General features: G+C 34.6%; 1 protein-coding gene across 1 annotated transcript in view; it reads left to right on the top strand.

Moving 5' to 3' along the window:
* LOC101890888 (uncharacterized) overlaps positions 1-26,291 on the top strand; it is a 518,720-nt gene that overhangs the window by 475,414 nt on the left and 17,015 nt on the right. The window contains exons 26-28 of the mRNA XM_059119171.1: positions 7,271-7,620; positions 12,903-13,748; positions 17,965-18,413. Of these exons, the coding sequence (XP_058975154.1) occupies positions 7,271-7,620; positions 12,903-13,748; positions 17,965-18,413 (1,645 nt within the window). The remainder of the gene's footprint in view (positions 1-7,270; positions 7,621-12,902; positions 13,749-17,964; positions 18,414-26,291) is intronic.

Below are 26,291 nucleotides of genomic sequence, written 5' to 3'. Positions count from 1 at the left end.
CATTGATCTATCTGCTTGCTTCAGACCTTGTTTAAAGTTGGGCCCAATATTGGACAATGGACCTACATACAATTCTTTTATACCTTCCACCAGGGTAGGGTATATTAAGTTTTTTATTCCATTTGTAACACCTCGAAATACACATTTTAGACCCCACAAAGCATATATATTCTTGATCAGCATAAAATTATTTGTCGATTTAGCGATGTCCGTCCGTCTGTCCGCCAGTCCGTCTGTGGAAATCACTCTAGCTTCCGAATGAATTGAAGTAGATTGATAAAATTTTGCTCAAATATATTCTATACCTCCAGGACTTTTGGTATTGCAAATGGGCCATGTAGGTCCACGTTTTGGTATAGCCCCCATATAACGGTACCGGTCCCGATATTCGGTATTTTGATGATTTTAGCGACATTATTCACCGGAATAGTTTCAAATTTGGTATTTAAAGTTCGTAATGGATACTACAGCCTACGACAGAAAATTGTCTGTGCAGGTCCACGTCTTCGTATAGCCCCTATATAACGGTACCTCCCGATATTCGGTATTGAAAAGGAGGGTATATTAACTTTATCATTCCGTTTGTATCATTCTTAATATTTGTCGTAGACCCCATAAAGTATATATTCAAAATCAGCATAAAATTCTAGGTCTATTTAACGATATCCGTTTGCCTGTCTATCCATGTGTTTGTTGAAATCACGACATATTAACAAACCACATTATTTGACATAGAGCACCAAAATTTGGCAGAACCATTTGTATTGAGTCTAGGATGGTTGGTATTGAAAATGAAATATTTCTGTCCACGTTTTAATGTAGCCCGCATATAACCGTATCTTCCGCTATTCAGTATTTTGACGATTATTGCTACATTTTTCCACGGATTTGTCTAAAAATTGGTATTTGTAGTTCATAATGAGTCACAGCTCCGGTGGCGAAACATGGTATATAAAGGTCCACCGTTTGGTTTAGGCCTTATATAACGGTACCTCTCGATATTCGGTATTTTGGTGATTTTTGCCACATTTTACCGTGGATTTGTCTAAAAATTAGCATTTTTAGGCCATAGTGTGTTTTAGCTCCGGTGGGGGAACATTGCATGTATAGATCTATGTTTATGTATAGCTTCTATGTAACAGTACTTCCCGATATTCGGTATTTTGATGCATTTTGGCGCATTTTCCACGGATTAGTCTTAAAATTGGTATTTGTAGTTCGCAATGGGTTCTAGCTTCGATAGCGCAACATTGGTCCACGTTTTTGTATAGCCCCCAACTGTACCTCCCGATATTCCGTATTTTGATGGTTTTTGCCACATTTACCACGGATTTGTATAAAATTTGGTATTTGTAGTTTATAATGGATAATTAGGACTAAGTTTTCTTATAGGGCACATATAACGATACCCACCGATATTCTTTTTTAATAATCCTAGTCACATTTACCTACGATTTTTTTTCAAATTTGGTATTTTTAAAAAATATTTGGTAGATGACAATCCTTGAAGTATAAAATTGTCCATAGAAGTTCCTGTTTCCGTATGGCCCAAATATTACGGCCTTACTTTGAAAAGTTTAACAGTATTATCCAAAGGGATGATACTTCATAAAAAATTTTTTTCTTTAACCAAAGTTCGGCCCGGCCGGTTTAAACTGCCTATATCAACTCCATCTGGCAACTTTGCCACACTTTTCACCGGAACTGGTTCACCACAATCTCTGGTAAATATTTTGGTTTTCAGAGTTCCACTTTTATAGCCTCAAATAACTGTGACCCGGATATTCTAAACTATTTAAATCATAGCGTCATTTTTCAGCGGATTTTTTTATATTTTGAAAGTTCTTTTCAAATTCGGCCCGGCCGATCTTAGCTATTTTTTTTTTATATTTTTGAACTATTCATAAAATAATTTGAAATTGCATCAACTATCGGATAGGATATCGAAAAACTGAAAGAGCATACAGGAAAACCTTAAATATTTGTGACAGTCATAAATGGCGTTCCGAATATTGAAGCACGAAAACTACTTTGAGTTCATTTTTTTAAATAGGATAAACTAAATAATAGGATAAACTATGCAGTCTTTATTCTTCGGAACTTGATCGTATGATCCGAAACTCAACCAATTTGGACAATCGTAAAATATTCAGTGCATCAAACTCAAGGGAAATATTTATCGGAGCGATATAAACATCTGAGCCGATCTTAACAATGTTTGGCAAAGTTAGGCTGTAGCTAATATCAAATATACAAAAATCCAAATCAGCTGAAACTTATCTATTCGATTTTTTTTGTCATAGAAGTTATTTCTAAAATAACTTCCGTGGAGAATATCCCAGACAAAAAAACAAGGAAACTGATGAGGATTGGTGGCCACTAATAAACAAACGTTGATTTTATAAAAACAACAATAAGGGATTCAACCTGACCATTTTGCAACAACAAAATATTGGAGATATAGATAAATCTGAAGTGATTTTCACCTAAATGGATAAACGTACTTCTAGTTTAAAATTGGTCGTTTTCAATATGATCAGATAGTAAGCATTTCATGTACAATAAAATTGAAATCGGCCGCAGATATATATAAGAGTTATATATCAAAACACGTCTTCAATTAAAATTTTGTTTTCAAATACGAAACTTTTCAATAATTTATTATGCCAAAGCCCGGTTTTTTTTCTACATATAATGTGATATATTACAAAAAAAAAAAAAAAAAAAAAAACGCAGTGCTTAACAATTTGGAATAAACATTATAATCAACAAAAGAACTATACATAAAAGTCGTCCCTTAATCCCCAACAAATAAAGTAGAATTTATAAAGCTGCAATTTATTGCTTATACCCTGTAATTATCCTCTCAATTTTAACTATAGATAAAAGAAATTTTGTAAATAGCTAACAAATATAATAAATGAGAAAAAAAAAAACATTTTATGAAAACAAAAAACCTAACTTGCTTTTATAAAATAAAGCAAACATGTATTTAAAAATGAAAGAGACATTTTATAAAAACCAAAAAAAAAAAAAATCAAACAAAGAAAGTAAATAAATTTAAATACTAATGATCTATTTCTTATTTTGATTGAACAAAAAAAAATAATTCTTATAAACCCAAAAAAAAATCAATAAAATGTTTACGGAAAACTTTTGTGGCTGCTGGTGGGCGAATTTAATTCTATATAAATATTTTTTTTACATATATATATATATTGATGTGTTAACATTTATTTACTTAAATGTGTTCATGTTTTTTTGACAAAGTAAATAGATCGGTGTGTGTATGTGATTAGATAATTAAGTATTTGTTTTTGCATGAAATAATTGGTCTATTTCCAATATTATTTGATATTATTTTTATTTGAAGAAATTATTACTAGCAAATATAGTTTAGTAAAAGAAAAAGGGATAAATGCTTTAAAAATTTTGAGAAAATTTTGGGCCGTGAAGAAAAATATTTTTTTCAAACTATTAGATTTTCTATTTTCAAGGCTTCTATTCATGCAACTTTAAATATTTTATTGGGTTTGATTTTAATACTAACATTTTTATTTAAGGAAACACAATTTTATCCATTTTTACACCCTCAGCCATATGACTACAAATCGGCCAAAACGTGCCTCGTCGAAATAACGAGTTTAGACCTTAGGCCTCTTTGGACCAAATCCGTTTCCGGACATTTGGATTCGATCTAGCGATGTTCGTACGACCGTCCGCCCATCTGTCTAGCTAGTGTGCATCGTAACTTTCAAAGGAAGTATCCGATTTGGTCCAAACTTGGTACGTCGTAATATTATTTTCAAACTTAGATCGAGTTCGGATATGGGCAAAATCGATCAAATTCTTCTGGAACCTTCCAAAGAAGAGGGCAAAATTTTCAAATGAAGTAACTTACCTCCTAGAAAGAATAAGAATCATTCGATGTTGTGCAAACTTTGAACATCCCAATATTTTTGCCATTGCTAGCTTTGGTGCTAAAATGGACCATATCGTTTCACTCCATCAAGTACCTCCCCCACAAAGGCTCAAAATTTTAAATAGTTATAATTCTAATAATATCCGATTGTCTTCAAATTTCGCATATTCCAATATTTTTGTTAACAAAATATCTGGTGTGAAGATGGGACATATCGGTATGCTTCTTCTGGTGCATAACCCCACAACGGATCATAATTTTGAATAACCATGCAGCTCGTAAAACGCGAAATGAACATCTCACTCTTTTCAAATTTTACGCATCTCTATATTTTTGTTAACAAAATATTGTTATCCAAATTAGATCGAGTTCGGAGATGGGCAATATCGGTCCACCACTTCTGGTACCTTTCCCATAAAAAGTCGAAATTTAAAAAATATTTTACTGCACAGAAATAAAAATCTGATAAAAATCTGACAATATCGGTCCACTCCTTCTGGTACCTTTCCCATAAAAAGTCGAAATTTAAAAAATATTTTACTGCACAGAAATAATAAACCGATTTTGCTGCAAATTTGCAAGTCCTTATTTTTGCATTATTGCGAAAATGGACAATAATGGTCTACCCCCATAAAAAGTCGAAATTTCGAATAATTATAACTCGAATAAAATTTCAAATTTAACACATCCCAACATGTTTGTTAACAAAAGATCTGGTGTTAAGATGGTAGATATGGGCCTACTCTCTCTGGTATCATCCCCACAAAGATGTCAAAATTTCAAATAATTTTAACTGTAATAAAATGTGAAATAATAGTCCGATTGTCTTCAAAGTTGACACATTCCAATATTTTTGTTAACAAAAGATCTGGTGTGGAGATGGTAGATATCAGGCTATACCCTCTGGTACCTTCCCCACAAAGGGCCAAAATTTCGAATAATTAAAGCTCGAATAAAATGTGAAATAATAGTCTGATTGTCTTCAAATTTGACACATCCCAATATTTTTGTTATCAAAAGATCTGGTGTGATGATGGTAGATATCAGACTACTCCCTCTGGTACCTTCCCACAAAGGGTCAACATTTCAAATAATTATAACTCTAATAAAATGTGAAATAATAGTAGGATTGTCTTCAAATTTCATACATTCCAATATTTTTGTTATCAGAAAATCTGTTGGGATGATGGAATATATCGGTGTACTCCTTCTGGTACTGAGCAGCCGATTGTTTTCAAATTCCACACTTCTCAATATTTTTGTTAACAAAAGAAATCTGGTCTGAAGATGGTAGATATCAGACCACTGCCTCTGGTGCCTTCCCCACAAAGGGTTAAAACTTCGAATAATTATAACTCGAATAAAATGTAGCAATAAGAGTCTGACTACAAATTTAACACATCCCTATATTTTTGTTAACAAGAGATCTGGTGTGAAGATCAGACCACTCCCAGGAAGGTATCACCCTACCAAGGCTCAAAATTTCGTATAATTATAGCTCGAATAAAATATGAAATAAGAGTCGGATTGTCTTCAAATTTCTTACTTCCCAATATTTTCGTAAACAAAATATCTGATGTGAAGGTGAATTATATCGGTATACTCCTTCTAGTACCTCCCCCACAAGGGGTCAAAATTTTTGAATATCCATGAAGCTCTTAAAACGCGAAATGAGCATCCGATTATTTTTAAATTTCACACATCCAAATATTTTTGTTAACAAAAGATCTGGTGTGAAGATGGTAGATATCGGACCACTCCCTCTGGTACATCCCCCACAAAGGGTCAAGTAAGAGTCCGATTGTCTACAAATTTCACACATCAAAATATTTTTGTGAACAAAACATATGGTGGTAAGCTGAATTATATTGGTATACTCCTTCTGGTACCTCCCCAACAACGGGTCAAAGTTTTGAATACCCATGAAACTCGCAAAACGCGAAATGAGCATCCGTTTCTTTTCAAATATTTTTGTTTACTAAAGATCTGGTTTGGAGATCGTAGATATCGGACCACCCCCTCTGGTACCTACCGCATAAAGGGTCAACATTTTTACTAATTATAACGTTTATAAAATTTGAACTAAGAGTCCGATTATCTTCAAATCTCGCACATTTCAATATTTCCACTAACACAAGGTCTGGTAAGAAGAACGGATTGAACAAGCCGCTTCTTCTAGTACCTCCCACCCCAAAAAGAGTCAAAATTTGGAACAGACATTAAACACATAAAACGAGAAATGAGCATCCGATTACTTTGAAACTCGGCACATCGCAATACTTTTATCAACACAAGCCGTGTTGTGAAGATGAACAATATCGGACTTCTCCTTCTGGCACCTCCCCCACAATACACTCAAAAAACGCGAACTTTTCGAAGTATTATCAAAAGCCCAAATGTGATACGTTTTAATAGTTTTATCAGACTTATGTCAGATACGAAATGGAAATTATTGGCACACTCCGTCGGAACCTATCCTTTGAAGGGTCAAAAGTTTGAATAATCGTAACTCAAGTCAAAATATATTTAAATAACCGAATATTGACTGAGGGTATGCAGCTGTCGACAATACCGACTTATTCCATTTAACTTGTAATAATAACAACTGGACTAAAAATAGGGCTCATTCTTCGCTTTGACTCTCTCTCTCTTTCTCTCTCTTTCTCTCTTGATAATGGGTTTCCTTAGCAATTTTTGATAGTCTAAACTACTTACAAATCAACCTACTAACCTATTATTTTTACAAGGGGGTTTCCGCCTCATGGGGCTTCCAAATTGTTGCTGGGTTGTGTTTGTGCTTTTTGAAAAATAGTTCTCATAAAAAATTAATTCTACCCCAATACGAAGCTTATTTTTTTTAATTTCAGAATATATTTAAAGCATTTATTCCAGAGAAAAAAAATAAAAAAATATTTTTTGTAGTAAATCTTATTTTTGCATGGCCATCATTTCCTTTGCCTTTTTTCCCAAATATAAATAGTTTTATTTTTTTCATATTTTTTAGCTTTAGCAAACTAGTTTTTTCTTTCTTTCGTAGATGACTTTCCCAAATCAAATGTAGTGCCAAGCAAAATTCCAATATTCTTCCTTAAAAACTAAAACTTCTACAATCAACTCTCATTTGTTTCTAGATTTCAGTTTCATTTTACTTCGATGTTTAAAAGTTTAAGTTCAAATCAACATAAATAGTAATTCTACAACAAAAAACATAAATTTTGAATACAAACAATTTTCCCAAAATTTTGTTAATTTTTTATATGCTATTTTCTCTCTCTTTCTCTTTCTCCGTCTCTCTGTCTTTTTCCCTCTCCCCCTCTCTGTGTGTTTTTCTCACTTAATCGCTCACAGGTTCACCATCACCTCGCAAGAAGCGCAACAATTCTACACCTGTTAAGAAAAATGCTGCCGAAAAGAAACAAATCCTCCAACAGCTTGTCTCACCGGCTGCCCAATCGTCAAAGCCCAAAGTAAGTTTGGGTGAATTGATTTCATTGTCGGAGAATCGTTTACATGCCGGCAGCGCCGGCGGCACCATCGACTCAGAGAGTGATCAAAAGGAGACAACATTTTCCGAGAACACCGGTTCCTTAACGTCGGCCACTGTCGAGCGTGCCATCAATGATCCCAAACTGGAGAAGAAAGTAACATTTGCCAGGCTGCTGAATAAGGTTTCAGCTGAAATGAGTTCGGGATCAGAGGTATTTGTTTTTGTATTACAGAAAGAAGTAATCGTATTTAATTTTTTTAGAAGCTAATTTATATAAACAACTATATTAAATAGATTTTTTATTTATTTAATCAAGTAATCTACACCATAGCGAAAATAACTACATAGGCTTCGAAACTTAGGAATGGAAAGTTTTTAAAATTCCCCTTCACGATAAAATTGAGGGTATATTAAATTTGTTATGCCGTTTGCAACTCCGAAGATCCCATAAAATATATATATTCATGATCTCAGTAAATCTTACACTATTGAAGATCTAGTCCCGAATTTTTGAACAGGCATTGCTATTATTTCTAGGGTGTTCAGTTCAGGAATAGCTACCGATTTTCGATGTGTTTCTACACCAAACTCCAACCAGTTAGTAATAATTTAGTCTCTTCAGTTGTCTGTAGTAGATGGGCAAAGCATTCATATTACGGTACCTACTGACTTCCGGTATTCCAATTTAAATTAAACAAGCTGCAGTTGGCTTTCTGGCTTCTCAGAGGGTAGTTTTACATCTCGCAAGAAAATGCACTGAAGATTCCATAACCAAAGAACAAATAAAATCAGTGGTAATTTAATAGTTATGGAAGATTAAATGCTTTAAGAAAAAATCAATATTAATATAGCGGAATCGCCAAATTTTAGAGTTTCGGGGATGACTGAAGGTCAAGTGTAAATAAAAGTTCGAAACGGCGGAATTTAACTCCGTTTTTTAGCGCTATTCCGCACTGGTCGCTGCATTTGTTTATGTCTTGTGCATTTGGCTGAAGCTTGCAACCAGACATGAGAGAGGTACTATTATTTTTGGTGTCTCCATAGTATCATACTCTGAGTCCGCCTGTTTGTTTGAACCCTATTGGGTCCTATAGGTCTATGTTTAAATATTATATGATATTGAAGTCCTTCAAAGCCGTCGTATGCACACCATAAAACTCATGTTTGATACAAGAGAGATCGGGATCAGATTTGAATATAGTATCGACCGAATTCCAGTTCACTGTGCAAATACGTAATATTTGACGTACAGTTATAGCTTAGATATATTTACTTCACCTGACTGAAATTATTTTTTTATACCCTGCACCACATAGTGGTAAGGGTATTATGTCTTTGTGCATTTGTTTGTAACATGGAGAAGGAAGCGAGATAGACCCATAGCTACTTTTGAGGATCGTCATGGAATTACCTTCTGAGTCGATTTATGCATGTCAGTCCGTCCGTCCATCTGTACATTTATTTTGTAAACATAAGGCAGGTCATCCGATTAGATGAAATTTTCCAAACAATATTTTTTATTAGAATCAGTTTACATTTAGAACTAGCTCCCACATTCAGGGTGTGTTAAAAAAAACTGCAACAAAGTCAAACGCCATAATTTTTACATTTTTTAAATTTTATCGAATGAAAGCAAAAAATATCGGAAATAGCAGACAATTTTAGAACAAGTTTAGATTTGTTCGAATTGATCACCTATGGCACGAATTATGCCTTCAAACGGCCAATGCAACTGTCACACGCTGTCCGAACCTTCCTCTGCGTCATTTTGGCTCATTCCCGGCGAAGCGCTTGCTTGAGGTGATCGACACTGGTATTTCTTAGTGCCAACCTTGCTTTTCAAAATACACCAGACACAATAGTCCAACGGATTGGTATCCAGAGATTTTGGTGGCCATTATGCGCTGGGAATGAAGTGAGAAACCTTATTTTGTAACCATTCTTGGGCGGCGTGTGCTGAGTCCCCCATACCCCCCGGTACCCACGATATTCGAGGTGTTGACGATTTTAGCGACACTTCTTCCGGAATTGTTTCAAATTTCATATAACTTCGTAATAGGAACTACAGCCTATATACCGGTATCTCTCAATATGCGGCCATATTCGGTATTTTTAAGATTTTAATAAAATTTTTAACTTATTTTATTTATTTATTTATTTATTTTTTTTTTTTTGAAAATTTCCAAATTCGTTCCAAATATTGGATGGGATTGAAAGTTCGGACTTACTGATTTTTATTTGTTTTTATAGCCTCTACCATAGTATGGAGGGTATATTAAGTTTGTCATTCCGTTTGTAATACCTCGAAATATACATTTTAGACCCCAAAAAAAATATATATATTCTTAATCAGCATATCCGTCTGTGGAAATAACTCTAGCTTCCGAACGAAATGAAGTAGGTTAATGAAATTTTACTCAAATGTATATTATATCTGCGGAACTATTGATATTGAAAATGGACCATGTAGGTCCACATCTTCGTATAGCCCCCATATAACGGTACCTCCCGATATTCGGTATTTTGATGATTTCAGCGACATTATTCACCTGAATTGTTTCAAATTTGGTATTTGAAGTTCGTAATGGATACTACAGCCTAAGACAGAAAACGGTCTGCGCAGGTCCACGTCTTCGTATAGACCCCCCGATATTCGGTATTTTGATGATTTTAGCGACATTATTCACCGGAATTGTTTCAAATTTGGTATTTGAATTTTGTAATGGATACTACAGCCTAAGACAGAAAATTGTCTGTGCAGGTCCACGTTTTATAACCCCCATGGCACCTCCCTATATTCGGTATTTTGATGATTTTAGATACATTATTCACCGGATTTGTTTCAAATTTGGTTATAGAAATTCGTACAAAAATTGTCTGTTCAGGTCCACGTTTTGGTATAGCCCCTTATAATAGTACATTCATATATTCACGCCGTCGAATAGACCCTAATATAATGGTTACATTCTGAATTTTTATACCCTACACCACAAGGTGGTCAGGGTATTATGTCTTCGTGCATTTGTTTGTAACATGGAGAAGGAAGCGAGATAGACCCATAGTTACTTTTGAGGATCTCCATAGAATCACTTTCTGAGTTGATTTATGCATGTCAGTTCGTCTGTCCATGTATTCTTGTGAACAAAATGCAGGTCGCATTTATTATCCGATTGAGATGAAATTTTCCAAACAACATTTGTTTGGCCCAAGGACGAACCCTATTGAAATTTGAGATAATCGGTAAAAATTTAGATATAGCTCCCATATATATCTTTGTCCGATTTGCCTTTTTTTTTTGCACCAAACGTGTAATATCACTCCGAATAGTATGGAATTTTGCACTAACGATCAAATTGGACCTGAAAATAAATATGCCAATTTTGATCGAAATCGGTTCAGATATAGCTATAGCTCCCATATATATTGTTCATCCGATTTGTTATTTTTGTCCTCCGCAGCCGTAATATGCACTCTGCAACAACAATATTTGGGGAAATATATCAAATACAGCTCAGAAATATATTTGCTAAATTTTATCGAGATCGGTTCAGATTTTGATATAGCTCCAATATATAACTTCGTCCGATTACTTTTGATTGTGCACCAAACGTCTAATATTTGCCCAAATTGGATGAAATTTGGCACTTGCGACCGATTTGAGTCTAGAAGCATGTGTGTCGAATTTGTTGAAGATCGGTTCAGATATAACTATAGCTCCCATATATATTATTCTTCCGATTTGTTATATTTGTTACCCACAGTCGTAATATGCACTCCGTAACAACGATATTCAGGGAAATATGTGAAATACAGCTCAGAAATATCTTTGTCAAATTTTATCAAGATATAGTTCTTGAACTTTAAATTGTAATTATACTCATAGCGTGTGTGATTGAATTCTCCCATAAAAACTTTTAATTGTTATGTGGAGCTCTACTAAATTAGCAAAGTGGTGTAGGGTATCATAAAGTCGGCCCCGCCCGACATTAAGACTTTCTTTACTGGTTTTTGTTGTGGTCATATTTTCTATTTAGTTTTGCTCAAGTTTTGGCATTTTGAGATATTATTATATAGAAATGCTTTTAAAAAATGTCAATATACAGGGTGAGATGAAAAAGCTGCAGCCAATATCAGACTGATATCATTTCTAGTCCGACAGCTGTTTAAATTCTTCCAGTGACAGCTCATTATATTGTTTACAAGTGTACAATAGTATTTTGGCGAGAATTTTCCCGAAAGCGAGAATTTGCCAGTTATCTCCGGATACCAATCCGTTGGACTATTGTGTCCGGAGTATTTTGGAAAGCAAGGTTGGCACTGAAAAATACCAATGTGTCGATTAACTCAAGCAAGCTCTTCGCCGGGAATGGGCCAAACATTCGAGCAGCGTGTGCCGATTTCAATTGCAGTTTCAAGGCCACAATTCTTGCCAAAGGTGACCAATTCGAACAAACCTAAACTTATTCTAAAATTTGATGCTATTCCCAACATTTTTTTGCTTTCATTCAACAAAATTTAGAAAAAATGTAAAAGTTATGGCGTTTGACTTTGTGGCATTTTTTTATCTCAACCTGTAGCTTTGGTTCAGCAGTTATATTCCTCCTGGTTTAAGTTATTGCAAGGCTCAGCGGGTCGATGAATCTGACCAAGGAAGAAAAGCGATGAACTTTCCTAGCATTTCTAGGATGATTCCTTGTTAAATTGTAGACCTTAGTATACGGTGTAGATTACTTTCATATGAAATATTTTACAATCCTAGATTATTTTCAGTACATTTAACGAATTTCATTCATCATAATTTTATATTTTCAAAAATTTGTTTGTTTGTTTTTTTTTTATTACATCATTTAAAAGGGTTATGATTCTCAGGCAAAATCAAAGAGTCTCTACATACGAACTCATCCCAGCAACGAAGAAGAAAAGGAGGCATTTGTCTGAAAACACAATGAAACTCAAAAAAAGAAAACAAAAGAAACTCTCCAAAAAGAAAAGTATTGAAATCTATGTCAAAACTAAATTAAAAAAATTCACCCAAAAAACGAGAGCACAAACTATTTGTACAGAATTCTAATTTGCAAAACTAATTTGCGATCATCATTTGAAGAGCACCATGGCAATGAAATTTCTTCTTTGTAGCCATCAATCATGTAGTTGCAAATGACACACGTACATACGAAAGAAAAACACTTTTCCAAATGAAAACCAACTACTTTCCATTGAACACTTAGAGAATTAAAAAAAAAAAACTCAAAATCGCATTTGTTGACACACCTTTCTCACATTTTGAGCATAACCTGTTTGTCTGAGAATCATAAACACGCTGTGTGATTTATTGTCTTTAGAGTAATGGCTAAAATATGTTTTTTATTTTGTTTTTAGTTTTTTTTAAGGAAAATCAATTTTCTTTGTGTTTTCCTTTGAACAAGAGATTTTCATGTGAAAACCCTTTAAATGTATTTTTCTTTTCTAAATTACCCCTCCAACTCCCAACAGGCAACTCGTAACTCTAGTGCCCTTAGCCTGCCAACAGATATACAATTGCGAGCTAGTTCCATGCCACCATCACCCTGCACCAATGACATACGCTCACCGCACAGCACCACTTCCAATCATGGCAGTGATTCCTTTTCAAGTTCCGATCTGGCATTAACCGATTTCGGTTTGCGTTCCATACAAACCAGCGGCAGTGAAATGGGCAGCACCAACAACAATCAGCTAAGTGGCCTAACAATGGGTTTGCCGCCACCACGTTGTCGCATTGGCTCTCCGGCCCGACCCAAGGTGTCCAGTGCCGATTCCATCTTGGCCATGTTTAGAAACTTTGCTGCCGCAAATACCTCGAATGTAACAACGGCCACAATGCCATCAACATCGGCCTCGGTATTCGTTTCACCTTCCACGACACCAACCGTTTCCAGTCCCCAGGATGATGCACCCGGCGATGATGAATCGTCGACATCGTCCATGCACACACCCGTCAGCTTTTCAAGTGGTCCTCCCGATTCGCCTGTTTTCTATCGCCAGACAACTATCGAAGTGCCTGTTCTAGATGTTCTCAATGCGCACAAGAGCACATCGCCGTCATCATCGACCTCATCGTCATCGAATAATCTCCTCCACCCACCGACAATATTGCTTGAGATTCCAAGCAGTGGCATTAACAATAAGTGCCTCTCGCCAATACGGGAAATGCCCACGCCAATACCATCGCCAGCCCTGACGCCGATAATGCAGCGTGGCCATCGTTCCAACAGCCCGATATTCCAAGAAGATCCGCTGTCGGGTGGTGACTTTAGTGACGATGACGATAAGAGCGATACCAGTGATACACATTTGTCGGTAAGTAGGATTTCGAAAAGGGAGGAAATTTAGAGACCCCCCCAATAGAGTTATACATTGAATGTTCCTGTTCGTAGAGTCGGATTTTAAAGAAATATCGAAATATAGTATTGATGTTTTTTTTTTTAGTTTGTAATATTTTCCAATTACTTTCATTACTGGAAAAATTGACTCAATTTAAGGTTGTTTGTTTTCGACATTGAAGCATGGGACAAATTTTATTAAACCAATGTGTGTTAGAGTAAGTTTGGGCAGGGTCTTCGTAAATTCGAACTATAAGTAATAAAAGGTATTTAACAATTAATCCATTGTCTTGTTCAAACGGATAGAGCTAAAATTTGGGATTGAGGTTGCTTAAGGGGTGTAGGATAGATGTACCAAAGGTTTTTATGCACTGCACCATAGTATGGAGGGAGAGTCAAAACGAATAAAGATAGGAAGCCAACATTTTGCTCCGAACAGTCTTTTGTCAGCAGGCAGGTCATATAGCCCCCATATAACAACACCCCCGATATTCAGTGTTTTGATGATTTTAACCACACTTTTCAATGGAATTGTCTGAAATTCTACACAAGGAGTTCCTCGTGACTGCTTTACCCCCTGAAAAATAATTGTGTATATATGTCCACGATATCGTATATCCCCCATATTACAGCACCTCCCGATATTCGGTATTTTGACGATTTTAGTCAATTTTTTATGGAATGGTCTGAAATTCTTTACGAGGAGATCTCTGTGAGTACTTTCCCCCAGAGAGAATTCTCTATATAGGTTCACGATATCGTATAGCCCCCATACAATGGTGTCCCGCGATTTTGGGTATTTTAATGATTTTAGCCACATTTTTCAATGAAATTGGCTTAAAATCCACTCAAGGAGTTTCTTCTGAGTACCTAACCCCTAAAAGAGAATTTTCTATATAGGTCCACGATATCGTATATCCCCCATATAACTGTACCTCCAGACATTTGGTGTTTTGATAATTTTGGTCACATTTTTAGTGGAGGTCACTGTGATTACTTTACCCCCTGAAAGAGAATTGTCTATATAGGTCCCCTGCTATATTGGGTATTTTGATGATTTTAGCCACATTTTTCAATGGAATTGGCTTAAAATCCACACAAGGAGTTCCTAACCCCTTGATAGATTTATCTATACGATATTGTATTTCCCAATATAACTGTGCCTCCCGATATTCGATATTTTGATGATTTTAGCCACATTTTTTATTTGAAATAGTCTTAAAATCCACACAATGTTTTGCCTCTGAGTACTTTACTCCCTGGAAGTGAATTGTCTACATAGCTCTTAATTTTAGTAGAGGACCCATACCCCGAGATATTCGGTATATCTAGGATTTTTGAGAAATTATTAAGCGGAATTGCTTCAAATTTCGTATTTGAAGGTCGTACCGATTACTACAACCTACGACGGAAAATTGTCTATTTAGGTCCACGTCTTTGTATAGCACCCATACAACCTCTCTTTATTCGGTATTTTGATGATATTGGCGACATAATTCACCAGAATTGCGTCAAATTTCGTATTTGAGGTTCGGAATCGTTACCACGTCTTCATGTAGCCCCCATATAAAGGTTTTCATTTGAGCGGTATTTTTCGACGGATCTTTTTTTATTTTTCAAGTTCCTTGCGAATGGTGGAAGGAATAAAAGTTCGGCCCAGCTGAATTTCGCTAATTTTTACTTTTTTCAGATAAAAATATCGAAAATACTCATCTTTCTTTTCGAAATTCGAATCAATTATCCGAAAATTTTCCGAATTTCGGATCAAAAATCCGCGAATTTCCAGAATTTCGGATCAAACATTCAATATTTCTCCCATTTTCGAATAACTTTCGGATAAAACTATAAAACAGATTCAGATTTTTTTTTTCGAATTTCAGATCAAACATTCGAAAAGTTTGCGAATTTCGTATCAAACATACAAAAACGTTCCAAATATTCCTTTTTCATCAAAATACTGAATATCGGGAGGTACCGTTATGTGGAGACTATACCAAAACGTGGACCTACATGACCCATTTGCAATACCAATAGTCCTGCAGATATAACATACATTTGAGTAAAATTTTATCAATCTACTTTAATTCGTTCGAAAGCTGGAGTGGTTTCCATAGACGGACTGACATCGCTAAAACGACATAGAATTTTATGCTGATCAATAATATATATACTTTGTGGGGTCTCAAAAGTATATTTTGAGGTGTTACAAAAGGAATGACAAACTTAATATACCCTCCATACTATGGTAGAGGATATAAAAATTATGCAGATCCTTGTCTTCGTATAGCCCCCCATATGTAGGTATTTTTGGACGAAATGGTTTTAAAGTTTTTCCAGTTTCTCCCAAATGGTGAAGGGTATTAAAAGTTCGGCCCGGTCGAGCTTAGGTGTTTTTTTTTTACATGTTCAACACTGTGATTTCATTTCAGTTTTCAACGGTAAAGAGTATAAGTTTAAAAATAAGTTTTATTATACCCTCCACCATAGTATGACCGTCTGTGGAAATCACTCTAGCTTCCGAACGAAATGAAGTAGGTTGATAAAAATTTACTCAAATGCGTATTGTATCTGCAGGACTTTTGGTATTGAAAAAGGGTCATGTAAGTCCACGTTTTGTTATAGTACCCATATAACGGTGCCTCCCGATATTCGGTATTTTGATGATTTTAGCGACATTATTTACCGGAAGTATTTCAAATTAGGTATTTGAAGTTCGAAATGGATACTACAGCCTAAGACGGAAAATTGTCTGTGCAGATCCACGTCTTCGTATAGCCCCCATATAACGGTACCTCCCAATATTCGGTATTTTGATGATTTTAGCGTTATTATTCACCGGAATTGTTTCAAATTTGGTATTTGAAGTTCGTAATGGATACTACAGCCTAAGGCAGAAAATTGTCTGTGCATGTCCACGTCTTCGTATAACCCCCATATAACTGTACCTCCTATTCGGCATTTTGACTAGTTTAGGTACAATACCCATCGATATTGTTTGAGATGTCGTATTTAAACTTCGTAATGGATGCTACAGCCTCTGATAGAAAATTGTCTGGCTGGTCCAGGTATTCACACAGCTCCGATGTAACGGTACCTTCCTATATACAATATTTTGATGATTTTATTTACATTATTCACCGTATATTTCAAGTTATCGAATTTGAATATGGTTATGGCTTATGACAAACAATGCCTTTGTAGGTCCACGTCGTATAGACCCCAATAAAACGGCTATATTTGGTATTTTTAAAATTTAAACAGAATTTTTTAAGGATTTTATTTTTTGAAAATTTCCAAATTCATTCCAAATGGTGGAGGGTATTCAAAGTTCGGCTCGGCCGAACTTAGTGTTTTTTAACTTGTTAAAATTACGAATGTAGATTAAATTGAATTTCAATGCTGTGATTTTCAGTTTTAACGGTAAATAGGATAGATTTAAAGACCCGCTTTATTATAAGTTATATTTTACGCATTCTGGTTCTTTAGGCGAAGATAACTAATACTTAGTATATAAAAATTCATATTAATTAAATATGAATATGATGCTCATATTTTCAGTATTACCCAAATTTAATATTTTTTTTTAAACAAATTTCTTAAAAAAAAATTACAATTTGTTTAAGAAGAGCGATTGTTTTAAACTTCTGCATAACATTATGGCTAGAATTGTTTTGAAAATCATTGCTTTCTCTCATTAGATTGTCCAAGACAACATCAACAACAAACACATATCTTTTTGCATCTATTAAAATGTTAATGTGTCAATTTTATTTATTTAAATATTTTCTTAGGTTGATTCTGATGGCGGTATTGTCATAGAATTTGGCAATAAACACGAAACAAGAAAATGGTTCAGTTGAAAGGCAATGATGCATTGTTTTTGATATTCGTTTTTTGTTTTGCCTAAGAAATGTCATAATTTTTGCTATAGTTTTTATCCCGCCCCCCTCAACCGGCTAGAGTTAAAAAAAAATACTAGATTTTTAGCTTTACACCAAATTTCTTGAAATACTCACTAATATACAATAAATATATAAATTTACATATAAATATTAGTCACTTAGATAGTACCGACACAAACATGTTCGATAGATAGCTAAAAAAACCATTAATGCAATTTGTGATAATTATATGTTTTTTTATTATTAATATATCTATGGTTTGCTTTCTCTTTCTGTTTTCTGTTTTTAAAGGAAAAACTTATAATTGGCCTGCAAAAGGAGAAATCATCACGACTCATCGATTCAGATGTGGAAACAGCACCCACGGATACCACAACAACGTCAATGGCTGAACTCAACAAGCCAACATCGAACACCACAAGTGGAGGTGGTGGTGCTGGTGGTTTGGGCCTCTATCACAAGCTACCCATGCTAAGTATAACACCAGCTGTAGCGGTAACAGCTGCACCCGTCATCCAACAGATACCAGTGCCCGCCATTACCATCGACGTGGAACCACCAACACCCGAGGAGAAACAGGCACGACCACGCGATCTCATAATACCAACATTGACGGTGGAACAGCCAAGTCCGACAAAGAATCGCCATCCAATGATTATATTTCCCGGATCGCCGCCACCGCAACGAGCCAGCATAGGTGAAACCAGTTTTATGTTTCCAAATAAGCAACAACAAAAAAGGTATACAAGTAGAGAGACACAATGCTTCCTCAAACAAAACAGATCCAACAGATCCCGTTGTCGTTGTTTGTTTAATGTTCCTTTACGTTTCGTTTGTTTGGTTCAATCCTTTTTGTGTATGCTGCTCTCCTCCATATGGTACACTAACTTATTAGTGTTGGCTGTCTGCCTATAGTTCTCTTGGCCCATAGATATGTTTGTGGATCAAGTTTTGTTTAAACATTAGTTATTTTCTATTAAATATTATAGTCTTTTAAATATTTTATTTGTTTCTGTGATTTTTAGTTTTATTACGTGTTGGTATGCCGAACAACGAAGCTACAATGTTTCGACACACAAGGGGGAATAGTTTTATGTATGTAACAATTGATACCTCTTAATGTCCTCCAGCATATAACGGAGGACATTTGTCATAAGTTGTGTTCTAGAACCTGCAATAAAAGGAGGATTTTTTTTAAATTTATAGAAACAATTAAAAAAGTATCAGTCGGTTTTGCCGACAGATGTATACCACAGCCTTAACTTATGATTATTTAAACGGTTGACTCTAAATGGAGGAGGTCTGGAAGTAGTTGGCCAATATTGACCAATTCGTTGCTCTCCTTAGATTAATATAAATATTAGAACGTGCCAGATTTGGACTATATCGACTACTTCCAATACTTTTTATGAGACATGTGAACATTTTTGGAAAATGTAGAAATATGCGTAAGGTAATGGATATAGCGGACCCATTCTCATACTTCATCTAATACAAATAAAAATATTGGTATGTGCAAAATTTGAAGGAAATCAAACATTTATATCCAATTTCATGCGAAATCATAAATTCATATCAGATTTCAGGTTAAGTGAAATACTTAGATATAGAAAGTTGTAAAGAATCGCCGACTTGTTTCGCATGTTATGACAGATATAAGTATTGGAAAATGGTGACCCTTTGTGGGTGAGGTACCAGAAGGGGTTGGCAGATGTATATCATCTTCACAACAGATCTTGTGCCAGCAAAAATGTTTGTGTGTGGGAAATTTGAGGAGATGAACAGATGGATTTGGATGCTTAGTTCGCTTTCTTTGAGCGTTTTTTTAAATCATGAAGCTTATGTGGAAGAGGTTACAGAAGAAATGGTGCGATCTCTACCATCTTTATAACGGATCATGTGTTGATTGAAATATGGAGATGTATCAAATCTGAATGGAATTATTTTCGCGTTTTATGAGCTCCAAGGATAATAAAATTTTGACCCGATATACCCTATCTTCACATCAGATCCTGAGCTAATAAAAATATTGTGATGTATGTAATTTTAAGAAAAACCGATGCTTATTTTAGATTTTACGATGGTTTTGGTTATTCAAAATTTTAACCCTTTGTGTGGGAGGTACCAGAAGGATTGGTCCGATCTGTACCACCTTTATAACAGATCTTGTGTTGATGGAAATATTGAGATGAATCAAGGCTAAATGGAATCGGATATTAATTTCACGTTTTATGGTCTTCATTGATATTCAAAACGTTGACCCTTTGTGGGGAAATTACCAGAAGGAGTGGACCGATATATTCCATCTTCACACCAGACCTTGGATTAATAAAAATTTTGAGATGCGTGTAAGTTAAAAAAAATCGGACACTTACATCACATTTCATAATTGTTATATTTATTCAAAATTGTAACCCTTTGTGGGGGAGGTACTTGATGAAGTGGACCAATATTGTCCATTTTCGCACCTTACCTATTACTGATTTGCTGACTGAGCTATTAGGATTTGCAAAGATGGAGCAAAATCGGAGTTTTCTTTCTCTTTCTGTGCAGTAAAATATTATTTTGAAAATTTTGACCATTTGCGGAGGATGTACCAGAAGGAAGTTCTTCAGAATAAAAATTAAAACTAAAACTCTAAAAACACTAGAAATTGGGCCCTATATAGGGGCTATACCTAAAAGCCAGAAGAAATGAACCATTTTTAAGCTAATGATTACAGATATAATCCAAAGCTCTTTATAAACTTTCAATGGCCTATGTTGTTAACGTTGCGAAATAAGGAGCAAAATATTGGGCTGTTATATAAAGTCCCTAAAAATTTTGGACTGAGATTCCGAACTAAATTAATGATAGTATTTATGGTTCAAATTAATTTTACCTTTTTACAAATGTGATCTAAAATAATTTTTACTTAGAAAATTTCCCCAAAACATTTAAGTATTATGGGATATTTTGATACGGATTAGAAAGGAATAAAATCATCATGAACTTATAATTTCTACTTTTTATATATTAAATTTCAATGTAATTTTGTTAAAAATAGTTTACTCCGAAAGTAATTGTGAAATTTTGCTTCTAATTCTTCCTCTGAAACTTTCTGTCTAAAGCGAAATTTTATTATACTTTCATACATCAACTCAAAAAAAAAAGCAGAAGAACAAACCATTAAAACATAAAAATATTTACCGTATATGACAAATTGAAACAACTGTTTGTTTTATATATAACAAAAACATAGATTTTTTTCTTAGGTTATTTTATAGTAAAATTCGATTAAGGAAATGTTTTGCCTAAGACATCATCTTTCTAAAATGTTATTTTGTAAGGAAAATTTGCATAAACTCATAGCGAGTACGATTGTAATCCTAAAATTATTTTAATTTTAATATCGTTTAGGTGAAATTTAGAGTGTTGATATATACTGACCTATAATAAAATTTTATCAGTAATTATTTTGCAGAATACTTTGACTTCCTAGGCAACCGTTTAAACTTTTGAGCACAATAGCCAAAAAGACCCCTTTGGTTACTCATTTGAGGTTTAAATTTTTCGTCTTAAATAACCATCGTACTGTTATCAGTAATATTGCAGAATAGACTATATACCTAAAATACATGGATTCTAAGGAATATTTATTCCAACGTTTTAAAAAGGTGGCGGAACATGTCCCATCTATTTAGGTTACTTGACAATGTCAATTTTCAAAATACCGATATATGGAATTTTTAGATTTACCTTCATAATCTAACGAGATTTTGCTGAAATTATGGAAAAATATATTTTGTCTTCATTGCTCTTCCCCTCTTGCCTCTTAAGGAGAATGTAAAGATTCCACAAGACTTTTGTGGAAAAAACAATAAATTTGCCGAAGTTTAGGATGGAGCTGCACTGTAGTAGATCTAATAGGTACAAAATATGAGTCCCTCTTTTAAGTTCCCCTTATTTTCGAAAGTCCATTTAGTTATCTACTCCCAAAGCCTCTACACTCTGAAAAAAGAAATTTCTGAATAAAATGGCCTCCAACCATTTTTTGTATGCTTACAGGCCCAACGCTTTGAAACTGCAGAAACCAGGTGTGTTCTTGTCAGTGCTGAACAAATCATAATGTCATATTGCAGTGTGTGGCCGTAATCAGGTCAGTACTGCCAAATTTTTTTTTACCCAATCATCCATATCAAAAGTAAATTTTTAAGGAAAATAGTATTTATTTAATATATATTTCAATTCAAATAGGCCTTTTAAAGGTATCAAAATTTAACAAAATCTTATTTAGCTATGTACGCAATATTTCGTTGTTACCTTTGATAGCAATCTTTATGTTGATCGTGCAACATTGTTTAAGGTTGACAACAATATATTAGAAATAAATATTTTGTTTCATATTCTCACCGATATAACAAGGGGAGGGGACTATCTGTTGAATTTTTTTATGTGCAACGTTATATTTTGCAAATTATTCCAAATAATAAACCTTTCTGTTGCGGTGTAAGTTCTTACACTTTTTGGAATTTTTTTTAATATTTCCCGAATGGAATATTGCGATATATTCAGCTAACGAGCCATTTTTTGATCACTGCGACGCGGGTTTCGATCAAGTCGCTTCTTTTCTTTTCGAACCATTTCTGCTGATGGTGCTGTTTTCTTCCATCCACTTCCTTGACGTCGGGCTACGCTACCAGTATCACGGTAACGAGCGATGGTACGAGACACAAAAGATTTATTCACATTTAAATGCTGGAATGCTCTAACAATAACCCAGTTGTGGTTTTCCAGTCAAATATAAAGAAATCACACTATCACGCTTGAATTCCATCACGAATAACATTTTTCTGGAAAATTCTCACCGAAATGCTTTTTTACACTTGTATACAATATAATGAGCTGTCACTGGAATAATTTTAACAGCTGTCGGATGAGTGGCGTAGAAGTGACAGCAGTCTGAATTTGGTTGCGGTTTTTTCATCTCACCCTGTACATGGTACTAAATTTTCCGATTTTCAAGGTTTTAAATACTATTTAACTTATTCCTTTTTCGCAAAGAAAAAAAATTGTCACCCTTTACACCAAAAATTCTTAAAAATCTTGCATTTTGAAGTTCTCCGAGAAGGATATTAGTTAAACAAATGGACACACATGCAAATTTTCTATTCAAATCTATTTCAAAGTCTCCATATGCAAATATAGTACCATTCAGTACTTTTAGTACAATTATAGGAAACCACCTCCATGTGCCCAAGCTACATATGAAAAGCGACCCTAATGTCAAATTTGAGATATAAAGCTTTATATGTGCACCCATCACCAAAGTGTACTTATTAAAGTATTATTTAGTACTTTTCGTGCACTTGTTGTATATATACTTCATATATCAAACATACTTTCCAACCTCGATTGTCATACCAAATTTAAAGTTCTTAGCTCTATCCATTCACATAATACAAAATGGTAGTATTTTAAAAGTTTAGTATCATTGTAGAACTTCTTTGTAACCTTAAAGTTCGAATTTCCAAAAACTATTTAGCACATCTATCCTGCACTCCGCCAGTGGCTATCATTCCAAATTTGAGAATACTAGGTCATTCGGTTCGAAAAATACAAAGTATTAATTTTTTTGTAAGTACGCACGAAGACTGACCCTCGTGTGCAATTTCAAAATTCTAGCTTCAACCGTTCATATAATTTCATTTTTGAAGATTATTTCATGGAAGCCTCACAAAAAATAGTCCAAATGCGTTAAATCACACCATGTAGGCGGCCAATTGGCTTGTGCTGAACGTGAAATGAAATGTTCAAAAATCTCGTCTTATTGTTGAAACCACGTGTCATGCAAGTTAAGTTTTTGCATTTTGGGCAAAAAAGGTTGGATGTCATCTCTCACGGTAGCGCTTACAATTCGCAGTTAAGCTTCCATTCGTAGTGTTTTTGAAGAAGGATGGACCAATAATGCTACCTGCCCGTAAACTGCGACTTTTCTTTGATACATTGCTAGCTTTTGCTGCCTATTTACGTTCTATTGAGCCAAGATTAAGCCAAGATTTGTATACCCCCTACCATGGAAAGGAGGGTATATTAAATTTGTCATTGCAATAGTAACACCTCTAAATTTTTGACGGAAAGCCCATAAAATTTACATATTCATGATCAGCATAAAATTCTAAGTAGTTTTAACAATGTCTGTTGAAATCGCGATAAAATCCAAATTATTTTACGTAAAGATTTGAAACTTGGTAAAATAGCCCGTATTGTGTGTAGAATAGTTGGTGTTGTTGATGAGATATATCTGTCCAAATTTTGGTATATTTTCAAACATGGTATTGAGAGTTTGTAACGTGTTCTTCAACCTCTGGCTGAAAAACTATAGCACTCACATAACGGTACCATCGGATATATGGTATTCTGACGATTTAAGCCACATTTTCAACTAATGTATCTAAATTTGGTGTTCGTAGTTGGTTCTAGCTCGTGGGCAGATCATTGCATATGTAGGTCCATGTTTTCCTATAGCCCCCATATAGCAAACTGGAGATATCCCAAATAAATAAATAACCCAAATATAATGCATTTCTTCATTTTTAAATTAAGCACAAATTTCGGAAAGAGTCACCAATCCTCATCAGTTTCCTTGTTTATGCCCTACACCACAAGGTGGTCAGGGTATTATGTCTTTGTGCATTTATTTGTAACAGGCAAAAGGAAACGAGATAGACCCATAGTTCCTTCTGATTATCTGCATAGAATCACATCCTGAGTCGATTTATGCATGTCCGTCCGTCCGCCCGTCCCTCTGTCCATGTATTTTTCTGAACAAAGGACAGTTGGCATTTATTACCCGATCCAGATGAAACTTTGCACAAATCAGTTTTTTGGCCCAAGGACGAACCCTATTTAAATTGGAGATAATCGGTAAAAAATTAGATATAGCTCCCATATATATCTTCGTCCGATTTGCCTTTTATTGTGCACCAAACGTGTAATATCAGCCCGAATAGTATAGAATTTTGCACATACAACCAGATTAGGTCTGAAAATAAGTATGCCAAATTTGATCGAAATCGGTTCAGATATAGCTAAAGCTCCCATATATATTGTTCATCCGATTTGTTATTTTTGTCCTCCGCCGCCGTAATATGCATTCGAAACAACGATATTCAGGGAAATATATGAAATACAGCCCAGAAAATATCTTTGCCAAATTTTATCAAGATCGGTTCAGATTTGGATATAGCTCCCATATATATCAAATGGCCAATACAAGTCCGAATTTAAAAGATACAAATTTAGTCTTTTGAACTTTAAATTATAATTATAATCATAGCGTGTGTGATTGAATTCTCCCATAAAAACTTTTAATTGTTATGTGGAGCTCTACTAAATTAGCAAAGTGGTGTAGGGTATCATAAAGTCGTTCCCGCGCGACTTGAAGACTTTCTTTACTGGTTTTTGTTTGGGATATTCTCCCCAGAAGTTATTTAAAAAAAACAATTTTTACCCAAGTGACGTCCTCCAATAATAAGCAAACGTTGTTTTTATAAAAACAACAATAAAGGGATTAAGCCTGACCATTTTGCAACAACAAAATACTATGGTATCCCGAACAAACAAGCCAAACACTGTTCTAAACCACAAATATTTAAGGTAAATTGTAAAACTTTATTATATAGTAAAGACGACAGAATGAGGTTATGTATGAAACAAGATATCGGGCAGATGCTCGCAGCGGCTATGTTGGCACACACGCGATCTTTTAATGAAATTTTCAATGACCGTTTCGCATAAATGCTACGGTATTTCATTAATGCAGCGTCCATGTCTTTTAAGTCGTCGCCAGCTTAATGGCGTAAGCCATCGAAATCAAAAATCGCCACCTTTAGATTTTTTTCTTTGGGGGATTTTGAAGTCGATTGCTTACGCGAATAAGACGGCGACGAATTAAGACTTAAAAGAGGAAATTGGTTGCTGCATTAATGAAATACCGCAGCATTTAAGCAAAACGGTCGTTGAAAATTTCTGGTCTCCCAAACACGAAATGACACAACCGGGTATTGACTGATGAAGTAATTAAATTGTTTGTTGTATGATATGTGGTGCCATCTTGTTAAAGAAATGAATGTGGAGGGCAGGGCCACATTCATTTCTTCAATTCCAGACAAGAAAAAAAAGGGTTATCATTTCAAGATACTGATTTCCAATTTCACGATTGGGTTCTAGTAGGGACACTCTTTATTCTCGGCATACCAAAACAATACATATATCTATTATAATTTTATTTATTTGGGCTAATCTCCTTGAACTTGAATTTCGCTTTTGATTGATACTACTAGTTCTAGAAGCTTTATCTGACAACTTATTTTTCTAAACAATCTTTTTCTGAAGAATTTCCATTCAACACAAACTACACACACAGTAAAACAAAACACGACAACAGAATACAACTCAATTCAAACTAACCAACATAAATATCTTTGCGAATCTCAGCAAAAAAATCAAAAGACATACAAAATGAAAAATGTTGAGTATTACAATTTTATTGCGAACTTGTTTTTTTAGTAACTTAGTAAACCTTTCTTTTTGTTCTCCAAAAAAAAAAAAAAAAAAACAGTAGAGTATTTTTGCCG

Source organism: Musca domestica, unplaced genomic scaffold, assembly GCF_030504385.1.
Source record: "Musca domestica strain aabys unplaced genomic scaffold, Musca_domestica.polishedcontigs.V.1.1 14, whole genome shotgun sequence".
Lineage (NCBI taxonomy): Eukaryota > Metazoa > Arthropoda > Insecta > Diptera > Muscidae > Musca > Musca domestica.
Note: the sequence above shows the minus strand (reverse complement) of the source record. Positions and strands in the feature narration are given on the sequence as shown.